At 36.7% G+C, this 17,030-nt stretch overlaps 1 protein-coding gene across 2 annotated transcripts in view; it reads left to right on the top strand.

The window, feature by feature from the left end:
* The window catches only part of VWA8 (von Willebrand factor A domain containing 8), a 390,182-nt gene that overhangs the window by 226,243 nt on the left and 146,909 nt on the right, over positions 1–17,030 (top strand). For both annotated transcript variants that reach the window (XM_054586385.1, XM_054586386.1), the window contains exons 27-29: positions 7,712–7,820; positions 9,670–9,808; positions 13,124–13,323. In XM_054586385.1, the coding sequence (XP_054442360.1) occupies positions 7,712–7,820; positions 9,670–9,808; positions 13,124–13,323 (448 nt within the window). The remainder of the gene's footprint in view (positions 1–7,711; positions 7,821–9,669; positions 9,809–13,123; positions 13,324–17,030) is intronic.

Below are 17,030 nucleotides of genomic sequence, written 5' to 3' on the forward strand. Positions count from 1 at the left end.
ATGTCCACAGACTATCTGGGCACTGGCATTTTTTATTATGTTTACTTATTTAAATCAAAAGTTTAAGGTAAAAAATCTACTCTGAAATTGCTATTTCTTGCCTCCAGTACAGCAAAGCTTATGCTACTCTAAAGGTATAACATTTGCACCCTTACTAAAGGCAAGCAAAAAATTAAGTTAACTGATAGACTCAGTGGCATTTCAACAAAATGTAAGTTTTAACAATTGGTAGACATATCCAGTGAGGTTAGACAACACATTTCTAAAGCAGAAAAAAATAAAGTATTTGTTATTTATCACATGCTTACTAAGGACTCTAAGCACTTCACAAATATTAATTAATCTACACAACATTTCTTTTTTTTATTAGGCAACTAACTAATTTTTAAAAATTTTATTACATACTAAATATAGGAATGTGTGTGTGTTTCTATTTTACAGGTGAAGAAACTGAGTTTCTGGACACTTTAAATACTTAACAAATTATCCAAGTACTAAGTGACAGGATGGGGGAGATTCCACCACAGATCTGTCTGTCCCCAAACCATCATCATTTTGCTCACTCCACCATGTCACCTTTGCAGTGTTTTACACGAAAAAAGCAATGCAGTGCAACACTGGATTGCAAGATTATAAAGAGAGTGGAAACTTTGGAACTTTTCGAATTTCATTTCCCACCACTGTGGACATGTATCATACAAAATATGCATATAACTTATGCATTAGCGACTAGGCCCATTGTTTTAATCAGTTTCCTTCAAGTTAGTGCCATTTGTTATTGATTCCATAAATAAATAAAAGATAGTGTTTTATAAGATGTAAGCAAATTCGCAAATATTTTCTTTTCCAGTAATGATTTGCTTTTTGAATTTAAAAATAAAAATTAGTGACATTCACAAAATCTTCAAGAGTAGAAAAATTCTTTTTTAAGCTTTTTCTACGTAGAATCCTTTAATTAGCACTACCATCCTTAAAATCATTCTCATTAATGTAGTCAGCTTTAGCAGAGTAATTATAAATCGTTTTGCATTTCCTGTGTAGCTGTGAGTTGCTTCTAAATCAGTGCAATTTAGAGTTGGCCTCCACTTGGGGCCACTAGCACCTGTGTTCAAAGACGGAATGGATTATCCAAGAGAATGGGAGGGCATGTCTCCTGTAGGTTGAGTTCAGACAGATCTTGACAGGTCTTGTTGGGGAGGTACTCAGGGGGATTCAAACTTGCATCATTGGATCAAAAAATCTTTAAGTTCTTCCAACTCATAGATTTTATGATTCACTATCCCTAATTGAATTGAGAAGCTAAATAAGTAGTTAATCTTCTGCATTACACAAGTAACCATGAGTTACTTTATCAGCCAGTCTCAAAAGCATAGTTTAATAGAACTCCCAAATGAAAGTAGCTGAGATTGTGTTTTCCTGTAAGAAGAGATGTTAGTATCTCATTGCAGTGTGTATTACACAGTCATGTTTAGAATTGATCTTTCTCTTTAGAGGAGTACTAGGTGTGCATGTTTGCAGACAGAACAGCTTCATCTATGTCGAATGTGTCTTTGAAAGGGCATCTGTGTAGAATGGGTTTTCTATGTTAAAGATTTATTTGTGTAATTGGAACATCAATAGCAGCTGCAGCTTCACTGCCCAAGACCAACCATAGGGTCTCCAAAGTACCAGAGGCATTAAAAAGAACGTTCCCAGCCAGAATCTCTCTTTTGAGGAATTTCATTTGGCTTATCTTTGGAAAAAGAAATGACTATCCATTTACTGTTTGCCCCATTAAATTTTAAGACTCTTCTTAAAGTTTTGTGCCTCTCTTTCCATTTTCTAAACTATTTTATGCTATAATTTTCCTTTTGTATTCTTATTTTTTACAAATAAGTTCATGATATTGGTCATGGAGTTCTAAGGTGTGCAGTTCCACTCTGTATGATGATTTCCTTTTACTTCATAAAAGAGCTCTTAGTTTTCAAATATAATAAGGTGTCCATTGTGACATCTCAGAAATATAAGTAGAAAAGTGGTGTTAGGTTTTAAAGTTTCATAGTCTTGGTCCCATATTCTTTTGGTATATTATGAAGTAGCTTCATGAAATAGCCATTTCATTTGCTTTCAGCAACTTTAATGAGGATAGAAAATTTTTTTTAAATATACCCAATATGCATAGAAAATGCCAAGATCTATGAATCTTTTATACTCATCTTAAACAATCTCGCAGAATTAACCTTGATCTGTTAGGCATTTGTGGTACTTTGTGAAAGCCTATCACCTGGCTGATTAGAAATCCCCAAACCCCACCTGTAGCTAACTCTTTCAGATGCACCTGCAAAGTAGATTGTGTCACTGGTTGAGAATCATGTAGTCAGGATGCAATGGGGAAAATTTGCTGTGGTGTTTTGCAACTTGTCGTAGAGGTGAGAAACAAGCAGGTAAGGTGTTGGCAGTTCTGGTGTAACCAAGCTTTTACTCATTTAACAAACACTGTTGAGCCCTTTTATGGTAAACACTAGGTAGGGATTCAGGAATATAAAGGTGAGGAAGGCTCAATACCTACTTTCAAGGAGGTCACAGTTAATTGGGAAAGCACTCAAGTATAGAGTGATTTGCATCATGTGAGAGCCACGCAAGACAGAGCGAAGATGAGGATTACTGCCTTCTGCCCTGGAAGAGAGTCAGGGAGGACAACCAACCTGAATCTTTCAAGGATTACTAGGGGTTCTCCAGGCAGACAAGGGAGAGAAACCCTTCAAGCAGAGTTTTAAGAGGGCATTGTGCATTTTGGAAATTGCAGATAGTTTAGTGACAAAAATTAAGGATTAAGTGAGTACATGCTGTGTGGTGAGGCTAAAGAGGTGAGAAGAGTTGGGGGAACCATAGAAAAATTTTGAACCAGATTGTATCATGGTCAGATTCATAATTTAGAAAGGCCCCTTTTGGTTTTCTAAAGATGATAAACTGAAAGGCAGCAAAACTAAAGGCAGGAAGACCCATTGGGCACAGCTAAAGGAATCCGTGCGATGAATAATCGGGGCTTACATTGTCACTGTGAGAATGAAGAGGGACATCAGTGTTAGGTGGCAAAACTGATAGACTCTGAGTGCCATAGATTCAACTGAGTGAGATGTCAGCCTTACCCCCAGTGAATTAACATTCTAGTTGGGACAACATATAAACTATCAACCTTGTTATGCAATGTTATATTCAAAGCTAGATTTACAGTAGGGTTACCTCATTGTGTAAGTCCTTCTTGTAAAAATACAGACTTTTTCCCCCTCCCTGGGAAAATTTCCAACTGGAAGAGTTTTAGCTCCAGTCATTTTTGATGTGGATAATTATAAAGAAAGAACTTAAGATTCAAAAATACTTAAATGTGGTTAGTAAAGCAGATGGCAGAAAAAGAGAAGCTTTTGCAGTGAAACTTGAAGATGAGACAGAGGAGATACAGGCTCCAGAATTGTAGTCTGGCAGCTTCTGTGAGGAGGAGGCAAACCAGAGGTGTGGAGCAAGCTGACGACATCTGCTTGGATGGAGGACGCCAGGCAACAACACTGGACTGCAGTGCCCTTCTGGATGCTGGGGGTTGGATTTGAAAAGTGTCAGCCAAGAATAATATAGCAAATTCCCCAAATCTTTTTCTATCTCATGCATCCAAATGACTCTTTATTTCTGTGACCTTGACAGGGTTTATGTGACAGAGGTGCACAGGTCTAAGTTATAGAGTGAAAGCCACATGTCTAAATGCAGAACCAACTGCAGAAAGGAACAACATACACATCCTCATTGTGTGCATATCATTTGCAGTAAAATTAATTTACCAGCAATATGTGAGACTATAGGGGAGGGAGATTCAGTAGTTTCTAGTAAACAAGGGAGGTTAATTAGGAATAGTAATACCCATCCATTATTACTAATTTAAAGGGTTTAAAGAGGATTTACTATTTTCTTAATTTGGTGTGCTAGGTTTTTTAAAATTTTGTTTTAAATGAAAATATGAGGGATTTCCTAAATTTACATGTGTCCTTGATCTCTGGAACTTTTATTCTCTATCAGATCACAAATTTGAAAACTCCCAATTACATAGAACTCTATCTCAAGAGTGCAAATTTACATGGTACCCCAGAAGAACAAGGTGCATTCTTCCCAGAGAGAAGTATGGAAGAGGGATGCAAAGGGAAGTGATATGTGAACTGGGCTTTAAGAATGAGGATTTCATGAAAGAGGCAATAGCACAAAGGAATTCTAGACAGAAGTAATGGCCTTGTGGAAGTATGACCATGCATAGCATGTTCAGGACTAGCAAGTAGCCATTTGAGGTGGCAAAGGCATAAGCTGGCTATAGTGTGAGAGGAAGGGGTAAGAGCCAAAGGTGGAAATATTTGTCTAGATTATTCTCTTCAGGCCCCAATAAACTCAGTTGGACAATTCACCTTAATTTGTACTAGAGGTTAGATTTAAAACATTAGGAATGAGTGAAGTCTGCTAAAATTGGAGTTGTTCTTTTTCTCCTCAAAAATGGTAGCAATTGTAAGTTTTTGACAGTTGATGGAACTACCCTGAAGAGTTCCATTATTCCCATGAAAATTAGTAGTTCTTGTGGTAAGGAAATGTTTTAGGAATTGCTGATAATAGGTATGTCAACAACTTCCAATTACATAATGCCGCTAGAAAGATCCAAATCTTTTTCATGTGTTTCTTTCATATTCCAGAAATAGTACTGGCAAATGTTCAGAGAAGGCAGAAATTTGCTAGGACATACTTTTTAAAACCCCAGCTCACCTCTTTATGGAAACAATTTTAGACAAATCCTTTGCATGTCATTCAGAATATACTACTTGACTTTGGTGTCCATATGCCTTATGTTATGCATGTTTTAAAAAAACAACAACACTTTTTTCTTTCTGTAACTGTGCAAGTGCTGTAATTTGACCTGAGTCATTATTTTAGTAGTCACCATTTTCATAGTTAAAATTTTTACTTCCAGATCTTTGTTAATACTTCCACAAAGGATTAAGAAACATCACAACATATGAATTAAAATACTTCATTGTTTTAAGAAAACATAAATCCATGAATGACATCGAAGATAAAAAGTAGTGCTATTTATAGACCTTAAATTCATCCTCCTCCCCTTTAAAATTAAATCCAGACACCATTCCTGCTTGAACTTTAACAAAGTTAAACAAAACAAGGGACAGGATCTTAAAACCATGGAAAATACCATTGTGGTTTCAATCCAATCAGGTATAACTACTTATGTCTGGTCAGAGTTGGATGACATGTTTTAATAATGGAATATAGGATGTTTTGCTAACTGGTTATTAGTTTAACGTTCCCCCCAAATTAATCTTGACTATACCTCAAATTCAAAGCTTGCTCATGTATCCAATTTTAGCACTTCTCTTTTCCCCTGACTACTAACTTATTGAAGGGGAAAGAGCTAGTGACCATCAAATTTTTCCACAGCTTATTAGGAGGGCTTAGTAGTGGAAAATAAATGAGGGGCTTTGGTTTACTTCAGTTGGCCAGCCTGGAGCCCACTGGAAAAGTCTGGAAGCAACACTTCATGTTACCAAGGAACTGGATGGAGCCATTTTGATTGTGCAACTCCAGAACACTTTGCAAATGTGTCTTTTAGTTGTAATTGTGAGTGCCCATGCATGACATCTCATGTGCTTCTGGAATAGATTCTGTAAGGGGTACCTGAAGGTCCTTCCTCTACCCTGCCAACAAGTTAGTGCTACTTTTAGATGGAACCCAGGCAGGCTGTAATTTCCATGACCGTTACTTAGAATGAGTTGGCAAGTTTCAACCAGATTGAATGAACATCCCTGGAAGTGTCAGTAAAATCTAGATGCTGGATAAAGTTACTTTTTTCTCAAATGGATGAAATGAGTTTTGTTTTGAGCATCTGTATGATATTTTTGTGATTATTAAAGGATATATCAACGAAGTTAGGCTACATATTAACCTATCAATCAAAGATCATTTTTATTAGGCAGTTCTCTGCCTGTTTAGAAACATAATTAAATTTCAAACTGTGTAACTGTTTCTGTTGTCTTCAAAGAATGGGATGTATCTAGAACTTCTTATTACAAGCTAATTAATAAAGCATGCCTGTCTTTCAGGGTACCTATACTGTTGGTAGGTATAGATATTTTCATTTTGATTGCTCTATTTTCACTCCAGAACACCAGGTAATGCGAGACTACTGAATCTATCAGACACCACTCTACTCACTTCAGTTATTACCAGAGGCCCTCCAAGCTCCAAGAAACCTTGCAGATCTTCCCCTTGATTTCACAAAGGAAGAAATTAGCACTCAGAGATATAAGACAACTTTTCCTCTCCAAAGTCTGCAGAGCTAGCTGATAAAAAAACACAACCTAAAACTAGAACCCAGGTCTCCAGCCTTTTATTGTACTATGCCTCCTATGCTAAAGGGAAATTAGGTGTGTCTTCTTACTTCATTTATCTCCTTCGATATTTGAAGACAATGATAGGTACAAAAACACCTACTTCCTTTTAAGAGATTATGTCAGATGGTGTCAAAGAATTTCAATGTAAATTCCTTTCATTTTGTGTTACTCATAAATATTCCAAAGGGCCAGAGAGCATAGTCTACCGGAATGCTTGAATCTGTTATTTTATGCAGAGCTTTACATGGTCTTATTAAGCATATGGAAATATTGTGTCAGTCTACTCTTACTGAAAAGAAAATGATTTCTAAATATAAACATGTACTCTTTTTATGATCAAATTCATTCCAAGCATGCATTTCAATTTATAGCTACATGTGCATTATTTTCAAAGAAATTTGAATCATTGTTTACCTTATCATAGAATAAGAATTAATATAAGAATAATGAATTAAATGTCAAATTAATAGTTCCTTTTTAAAGATTCAAAGAAAAGATAGTATGATTTTAAAATGAAGGCTTTATCCTTAAAAAGTTATCTGTGATTTTATACTTTAGCATTGCCATATGTATTTTGGTAAGTCACTTTATTTAAAAGTGATTTTAAATAAAAACGGAATCTGAACACAGAATAATTCCACTAGAAATCAGGTCAGGAGCCCCCTTGGGGAGTGTAATGACCCAAGTGGTCCTGAGGGGCTTACTGGGTGCTGGCGATGCTCTGTTTCTTTAAGTACTGCTTTGGGTACTGATATGTTTAGGACTAAGCGACACATTTATGTGAATCTTATTGTATATACTATTTCAGTTGAAAGTAAAAAAAAAAAATTAAGGTGCTAAAATAGAGTCTTTGAAACTTGTCCTCTACAACTTACAAACATGTGACTGGTAGTATTGTATACCATTTACTATTTGATTCCAAATTTAAGAGAATATAATGAAAGTTGATAGATTGCTCCTTTTTTTTTTTTCCCTAAATCTTCTCTATGCTCTACTAGGAATTTAGATGTCAAATTGCTAAATATTTTACCAATTCAATAAAAAAAATGTGTAATCAATTATATTTATCATTAAGGTAAAAACAGAATAGTACTTTACCTTCTGAGTTTTTGAAATGTGGAATCTTCTTAAAGTGTATTCTAAATAAACATGGTTTTATAGGCTCTTTTAATAAAGTGAAAACAAATTCTTAGTGAACCATTCTTCACATTTATTTGTGTAATTGATAATAGATGGCTCATTATGTTTCCTGTGACTTGGAAACAAGAAGGTATGTTTACTTTTCAAATCACTCTTGACAGATTACCTCTGCCTGAGCAGACATTCATGGGCTACTGGACAATTGGCCAGTCAAGAAATGGAATGCAAAAGCTGTTGTGTCCAGCAGAAACTCATCATATAGACATAAAGGTTGTTACTATTTCTTCATTGAAATATTGAATGTTACAGATTTTTATATATTTTTACTGGATAAAATTCATACAAGCTCAGAAATGCCTGGTTCTGATGTTATTTTACAGTCAATTTAATTTCTGCTCTAACTCTCAAGCCAGTCTGCCCTCTGAAGGACTCAAGGTAGGTGACTGCTAATGGTCAGTCGAATTCTTGAGAAGATACCTATACTGCAGGAGAATCAGGTATCTTGTGTGTTATCCTAGGACAGTTACTCCATGATATTCATCTTCATGTAAAAAGGTAAAGTGAAGGCGTATCACTTATTAGTTGCCCTATGCATTTCAAGCAAAAAGGGGTTTCTGTAGGGAATTAGATGCTTATAAAATCATAAGAAAGGGCAGGAGGAACAAAAACCTAGGGGCCATCACTGGACTTTTAGTTTCAAGATCAGTGTTTCTGTTTTGGCCACCACCTCTGTTGCTGAAAGCTGCACAGTAAAAAAGGATCAGCAAACTTATGTTGTAAAACATCAGGCAGTAAATATTTTAGGCTTTGTAGCCATACAGATTTTATCACAACTATTTAACTCTGCCATGGTAACTTAAAGCAGCCATAAACAAAACATTAAACAAATGAGTGTGTCTGAGTTTCAGCACAATTTTATTTACAAAAGCAGCCAGTGGGTCGGACTTGACCTGTGGGCCAAGTTCTTCAATGCCTGCAGTAGAGCATAGAATCTGCTCACATTTGTCAGAGACTCCTTATCGACTGCAGCTGCAGGGAGTTGACTACTACCTCTTGTGCCTTCCAAATCTCATGCAAGTGCATTTCATTGGCGGAACCTGAATCACACCCAGAACCCTTGCTGCAAAGGAGTATAAAGAATGTAGTTTCTAGTCTTCCTGCTCCTGATACAGACTAACCCCAAAAGGTGAGAGGAGCATGGGTGCTATAATAGTCAATATCTAACGCAAACACATTTGATTAAGGACTGACTGTAAGGCGTGTAAATCATTAAAAATCTAGTGTGTGTGTGTGTGTGTGTGTGTGTGTGTGTGTGTATGTATGTGTGTGCATATATATATATATATATATAAACTTTCTAGGATATATCTAAATATCAATCACATTATTAATTTTTTTCCTCTGCTTATGTTCCTGTTGAATAATATTTTACCATGTGTGAAATACTCTACCTTTTATAACTATCAGTAGTTGTTTTTAATTTCAATCGTCGTTTTTTATATTTTATTTCCAAGACCCAGGTTTAGCCATTACATTCTGAGTGATGACATAGTAATCATTCTTTACATGGACTTATATCAGGCTCTGGTTCATTGGTATTTTTTTTTTAAGAGGTGAGAACATCAATGTGTGGTTGTCCCTCAAGTGCCACCCCACTGGAGACCTGGTCTGAAACCCAGGCACATGCCCTGACTAGGAATCGAACTGGCGACCCTTTGGCTCACAGGCTGGCACTTAATCCACTGAGCCACATCAGCCAGGGCTCATTGACTTATAAATTATTCTCATGGTTTGGACTCTCTGGGTCCCAATAATTGGAGTTCAAAAATTGCTCTTAGCTTAGGAAGAAATGAAATGAGAAATAGTATGGGATTTTACATCTGGTATATTTTATAAGTAAAAAGATAATAAAGTGAGAAATTAAATAACATAGTACATGTGGAAACATTTATAAATGCAATTTTATGTTATTGTTATAAGTACCATGCCAATCAATAAAATAAGAGATTCATCACGATGTTGATTATTTGAATTTAAATTCTGTATTTTGGAAGAACTATATTTTCTACATTTCAGTAACTACCCAAATTTCTTAACTCAAATAACTACTTTATTATAGGGCCCAGCACTTATAAACATACAGGAGTATCCAATAGAAAGACATGAAGGAAGATCTCAAACCTTTACTGAAGAATGTGCCTCCTGGAGGTTGCCATTGGATGAAATTAACATCATCTGTGACATTGCTACATCACACGGTATGTCAGTTTATTCATTTGATTTTTTTCCTTCCTGCACTGCTTTTTTTTTTTTTAAGATATGAAGAAGTCCATAGACTCAGTAATTGTCATTCTTGGATTGGATAGCAATGAGGTATAATTTAGAACTAATTTCCTATATATAACAACCTAACAAAACACTGTTGTGGAACCCACATAAGCACTGCTAAGTTTGTATGCATATGTCTGTTTCTCATTACAATTGTAGCATAAAATTAAACACACCCAGGCGTGTGCTAAAAATAGAAGGGAAAAAGAAAACGGAGAAACATTGGATTTTTTGGCTGGGATTCCAGTTTGGTGATTGCATGAACCATGAAAGCAGGGCTGGAATAATTTGCAGTCATTAAACTTCTCATTGTAAAGAATGACAAAGAAAGGATGTGAACTTTTGGCGTCTACATTTCTGGACTGTTGCCATTACCTACTGATTGATGCAACGTGCCCTGGTACTTTTTGGCAGAAGTTTCTCAATTAGTGGCAATTACTGAAGTAGTATAAACAGAAGTAAAAGCAGGGGGAAGGGAGAGAGTTTCTAATGACTGAGATGGGGATTATTTAGGCAAACATTCATAAGCAAGTTTTGTTCCTATAAGTTCTATGGATATTGGTTATTCCTAAAATCAGCTTTGTTGAATAAAAATATGCACTTTAAAAATGTACAGGTTTTTTTGGTAACAGATCAGTGCTCTTGTTAGTACAGAGTAAGTATAGATTTTATGGATATAGTTTAAACTTTACCCTTGTCTCCCATTTAGGAAGTGTACATAAGCATGCCATGACCCTCTGCCCTGCTGCCTGTGGCAGGCGTCACTAACCAGGTGCAGCACTTTCTCATTAATCCTTGTCGCAGCGGCACAATTCTGAACAAACATTCCAGGCAGCTGCTGCCAGTTAGTCAGAATTGGCCCTTAAAAGATGAAACTACTTTTCTGTCCCACATGTAATTTAACCCTTTATCTCAGTATTGTCCACATTTGTAAACTAGGTTTTTTGTTGTTTCTTTGTTTTTTACCTATTCTGTATTTGTAAGAGAAAACATTTTCTTGTGTTCCAATCAGATAATGACATTGATAGATGATATATAGATAGATATAGATATGGATAGATATGTTTGATACAAAGACCAAACAGCACTTAATGCTTGCAAAATGAGAGAACAATTAAGTTTAAGTACATTTGTGTTAATACTTTTACTATATTCCTGGTCTCCTATAGTATGTGTAAAGGTACTCAGTAAATGTTTAATTGAATTTGTGCTGAGAGTGGAAACATTAAAAAGATTCTTAAATTGTAAATTATGTGATTCTATCTGATATTTGGAACTGTAACTGACACACAGTCTCCTAAATAATGTCTTCTTCTGCAGTTTCTATTAACTTGTGTTTCTTATCAATGTTAGCTATTTATTTAAATTTCCTATATATTTACATATAATATTTGGTCTTTGTAGGCATGGCATACACACACAAACAATATACATATACATATGTTCCAACTTTTCTAGGATAGTTCCAAATGTTACATCTCATCATACAAGGTCTGTCTGGAAAAAGTCCAGCTATTGTTAATATAACAAGAATGGTTTGTGCAACATTGATGTAACCTGGCAGCCACGGGGAGTGGACTGGAATGTGCATGCGTGAACAATGACTTCACTGTACTAGTCAGTGGGGGTGGTAGACCCCATGGAGTGAGCATGTGTACTCTGTGGCCATTCAAAATGACTGAGCAAGTAGAGCAATGAATCTGCATCAGATTTTTCATTAACCTTGGACATTTCTTCATGGAAACTATTCAGATGATTCAGAAACCTGTAGCTATGGGCAACTGGTAATTGACAGTTTCATCACAATAACGCACCTACTCATGCATCATATCTTGTGCAGAGTTTTTTGCTGAAACATCAAATCACCCAGGTGATTCAGCCCTCCTACAACCCAGATTAGGCACCCTGTGACTTCTGGCTTTTTCCAAAACTAATATCACCTTTGAAAGGGAAGAGATTTCAGACCATCGATGAGATTCAGGAAAATATGACAGGGCAGCTGATGGTGATTGGGAGAACTGTGTGTGTCCCAAGGCACCTACTTTGAAGGGGACTGAGGCATCATTGTCCTATGTACAATGTTTCTTGTATCTTGTATCTTCTTCAATAAATGTCTCTACTTTTCATATTACATGGCTAGATACATTTTAGACAGATCTCGTATTTTGTGTCTTAATTTGGGTTTCAGAAAATATGACCACTGTCAAATAGATACCTGGATGAGGAGGGATGCTGATATAATTTATTAAACAAAAGCAACTTAATCCCTTGCCATAGATAGAGATTATAGGAAACATAATCTATTGCCTGACTACCCAAAGGGAGGCACTCAAACCAACAGCACTGGCATTTCCTGGGAGCTTGTTGGAAAGGTTGACTCTTAAACCCCATCCCAGACCTACTAAATCAGAATCTACATTATCATTAGATCCATTGTGATCTATATGACCTTGGCAGTTGAAGAAGTACTGACAGAGAATTCAGAAGATGGACCTGGTCAAATACTCAGATTGAAAATCCAGAGATTTTATTTTTTATTGAGTTATAATTGATATCTAACATTATATTAGTTTCAAGTGTACAACATAATAATTTGATATTTGTATTGTGAAGTGATCACCACAATTAGTCTAGTTAACATTCATCACCATACACAGTTACAAATTTGTGTGTGTGTGTGTGTGTGTGTGTGTGATGAGAAGGAATGTTGATTTTATAATAAAAAATATTCAAAAGATAAACAAAAGTTTGGAAAATTAGATCCATACAATTAAGGATAAACTGTAGAATTGCTTATTTATAGCAAGAAATGCTTGAGGATCTAGTAATTATCTAGGAAATGCAAGATTAGCAGGTAGATGTTGACCAGCTTTTGTCTATCTAAATGAACAATAAAACAAGAGAAAACAGACCTTTATTGAAGGACACAGCACTTTGCTTTCATATAAGGAAGAATTTCCTGCATTGAGAAGTGTTAAATATTTAATGGTATTATTATGAGATGTTATGGAATTCTTTCGGGAACAAATACTTCCTCAAATACATAGCCGTGGTCCCATCTACATTTAGAGCAGGAACTAAATTGCTTCTCATGGTCTTTTCAGCCTAATCAATCCATCTACAAATCATCTGTTGAATTCCAGCTGTTCTTAGTCTTACGATTCAGTTTTCAGTGGACCTCTTGACCAGTCAGAAAGTCTGTTACAGATTACAAAATTAACTTTTTTTTTTTTTTGTCATTTCAGAAAATGAGGAAAATACTCTCTATGTAGTTGCATGCAATCCTGTTTCCTTATACTTTATGGATATGGCTGGGAAAAGTGGCTACTTTGTGGACTTTTTTGACATCTTCCCAAGAACTGCCAGTGGAGTTTGGCACCCATTTGTGACAGTGGCACCCCTGGGAAATCCCCTCAAGGGTCAAGTGATTCTCCATGAGCAGCAGGTAACGTGCCCCAGGTCGTTCTTGTGGTCCTCACATGCCAAGGGCAGCTGATGTGGAGAAAAAGGCAAAAATCATTCACAACATATAACTGAAAATATGTGTTTTTATAAAGATAAAGGAAAGGGGCTGGAGGGAGGGTCCAAAGTTATATATATTTTTATCAGTACCTTAAAATCAGGCTAATATTTCCTCTCTGCAGGATTACCTGTAAGTCTGGAAACACATAAGTCAGGGTTTCTCAATGCTGATTTTTGAGGCCAGATAATTCTTTGTTGTGAAGGTTGCATTCTCTTTGAACAAAAAACAAGTAAACCAACACCTAAATATGTCAATTTCAGGCCATGTGTGCTTCACAGGTTGTGTGTATTTTAATTAGTAAGAATTAAAATTCTAAAGGTCTAAGTTAATCTGTACTATACCAATAGAAGAGAGTATATAGATACTAGATAATAGTCTAAGGCAGGGGTCCCCAACCTCTGGTTCACAGACCAATACCAGTCGGGGCCTGTTAGGAACTGGGCCACACAGCAGGAGGTGAGCTTGAATGTAATGTGCTGGAATCATCTGGACACCATGCCTCCACCCCAATCCATGTCTTCCACGAAAGTGGTCCCTGGTGCCAAAAAGGTTGGGGACCACTGATCTAAGGAGTGATGGGGATTGGTAGGAGGAGTTGAGAGGGTGAACAATGTTGAGGTGACATTTTTATCTGAGACCTGAATGACGTTCTTTACACAGAGGGTGCCACTTAAATGTTCTGCATGAAATTGTCTTAGTCCATTTGGGCTGCTGTAACAGAGAAACCATAGATTCAGCAGCTTATAAAATATAGAAATTCATTACCCATAGTTCTGAAAGTTGAGAAGTCCAAGATCAAGGCACTGGCTGAGTCACTGTCTCATGAGGGACCGCTCCTTAGATTGCCGTCTTTTTGCTGTCACCTCACATGAAGAAGGATGAGGGATCTCTGTGGTGTCTCTTTTATTTCATTCATTCATTCATTCATTCATTCATTCATTCATTTATTTATTGAATTTATTGGGGTGACATTGGTTAATAAATCATACAGGTTTCAAGTGTACAACTCTATAATATACATCTCCATACTGAATTGTGTATTCACCACCCAAAGTCAAGCCTCCTCTTGCCATCTGCTACTCTCTAGCAGTGACCATACTATTGTCTGTCTGTTTTTTCTTAATCTCTTTACCTTTTCACCCTACCTTTGCCCTCTGCAGCTATCAGTCTGTTCTTTGTATCTATGAGTCTGTTTCTATTTTGTTTGTTAGTTCCTTTTGTTCATTAGATTCCACATATAAGAGAAATCATGATATTTGTCTTTTTCTAACTTGCTTACTTCACTTACCATAATGCTCTCAAGGTCCATCCGTGCTGTCACAAAAGTAGGATATCCTTCTTTTTTACAGCCAATTAGTATTCCATTGTGTAATTGTACCACAGCTTCTTTATCTACTCATCTACTGATGGAAACTTGGATTTCTTCCACATCTTGGCTATTGTAAATAATGCTGCAATGAACATAGGGTTGCATATATTCTTTAAAATTAATGTTTTGGGTTTCTTTGGATGCATTCCCAGAAGTAGAATTGCTGGGTCATAAGGCAGTTCCATTTTTAATTTTTTAAGGAAACTCCATACTGTTCTCCACAAGGGATGCACCACCAGCAGCGCACAAGAGTTCCTGTTTTTACACATTCTTTCCAACACTTGTTGTTTGTTGATTTATTGATGATAACCGTTTTGACAGGTGTAAGGTGATATCTCACTGTGGTTTTAATTTGTATTTACCTGACGATTAGTGACACTGAGCATCTTTTCTATTGGCCACCTGTATGTCCTCTTTGGAGAAATGCCTATTTAGCTCCTTTGCCCATTTTTTTTCTTTATTTTTTTTTAATTTTTTTTTATTTACTTTTTAAATACATTTGTCTCTGCCTCCCCCCCACCTCTTTCCCTTGCCCCCTCCCACCTTCCCTCCCACCGCTCTTCCCCTTTGGTTTTGTCCATGAGTCCTTACTTTATGTTCCTTGACTTTCCCCTTCCCTTCCCCTTCTCTGCCCCCACCTTCTCTCTTGTCTCTGTTGATTTCTTTTCCTTTCAATGTTGCTGGTCATATTTTCCTTGCATCTTTGCATTGTTGGTTAGGTTCCGCTTATAGGTGAGATCATACGGTATTTGTCTTTCGCCCCCTGGCTTATTTCGCTTAGCATGATGCTCTCCAGTTCCATCCATGCTGTTGCAAAGTTTAGTACTTCTTTTTTCTTTCTGCTGCGTAGTACTCCATTGTGTATATGTACCATAATTTTTTGATCCAATCATCTACTAATGGGCATTTAGGTTGCTTCCAAGACTTGGCTATTGTAAATTGTGCTGCTATGAACATTGGGGTGCATAGGTTCTTTTGTATTGGCGTTTTGGTGTTCTCAGGGTATAGTCCCAGCAGGGGAATCGCTGGATCAAAAGGCAGTTCCATTTTCAGCTTTCTGAGGAAATTCCACACTGCTTTCCATAGTGGCTGTACCAGTCTGCATTCCCACCAACAGTGTACTAGGGTTCCCTATTCTCCACAGCCTCGCCAGCACCTGTTGTTTGTTGATCTGTTTATGATGGCCATTCTGACCGGTGTGAGGTGGTACCTCATGGTGGTTTTGATCTGCATTTCTCTGATGGCTAGTGATGCTGAGCATCCTTTCAAATGCCTCTGGGCCCTCTGTATCTCCTCCTTAGAAAAGCATCTGCCCAGGTCCTTTGCCCATTTTTTGATTGGATCGTTTGTCTTCTTGGAGTGGAGTCGAGTGAGTTCTTTATATATCTTGGAGATCAAACCTCTATCTGATGTATCATTAGCAAATTATTTTCCCATAGGGTTGGCTCCCTTTTCATTTTGCTGATGTTTTCTTTTGCCGTGCAGAAGCTTCTTATTTTGATGAGGTCCCACTTGTTTATTCTTTCCTTTATGTCCCTTGCTTTAGGAGACATATCAGTGAAAAAATTGCTGTGTGGGATATCTGAGAGTTTCCTGCCAATGTTCTCCTCGAGGACTTTGATGGTGTTGTGACTTATATTTAAGTCTTTTATCCATCTTGAGTTTATTTTTGTGTATGGTGTCAGCTGATGATCCAATTTCAAAATTTTGCATGTAGCCATCCAGCTCTCCCAACACCATTTGTTGAAGAGGCTGTTATTACTCCATTTTATGCTTCTGCCCGCTTTGTCAAATATTAGATGTCCATAGAGACCTGGGCTTATTTCTGGGCTTTCTATTCTGTTCCACTGGTCTATGGGTCTGTTCTTGTGCCAGTACCAGATTGTTTTGAGTATAGTGGCTTTGTAGTAGAGTTTGATGTCTGGTATTGTGATCCCTCCTACTTTGTGTTTCTTTCTCAAAATTGCTGCGGCTATTCAGGGTCTTTTATGGTTCCATATAAATTTTTGAAATGTCTGTTCTATGTCTGTGAAATACGTCATTGGTATCTTAATAGGGATTGCGTTGAATCTATAAATTGCTTTGGGTAGTATGGACATTTTGATGCTATTAATTCTTCCAATCCATGAGCACGGTATATGCTTTCATTTATTTGTGTCTTCCTTAATTTCTTTTTTCAATGTTGTATAGTTTTGTGCATACAGGTGTTTTACGTCTTTGGTTAAATTTATGCCTAGGTACTTTATTTTTCTTCTTGCTA

The sequence above is a fragment of the Pteronotus mesoamericanus genome, unplaced genomic scaffold (genome assembly GCF_021234165.1).
Source record: "Pteronotus mesoamericanus isolate MK-2021 breed Mesoamerican mustached bat unplaced genomic scaffold, CSHL_Meso_final contig_94, whole genome shotgun sequence".
NCBI lineage: Eukaryota > Metazoa > Chordata > Mammalia > Chiroptera > Mormoopidae > Pteronotus > Pteronotus mesoamericanus.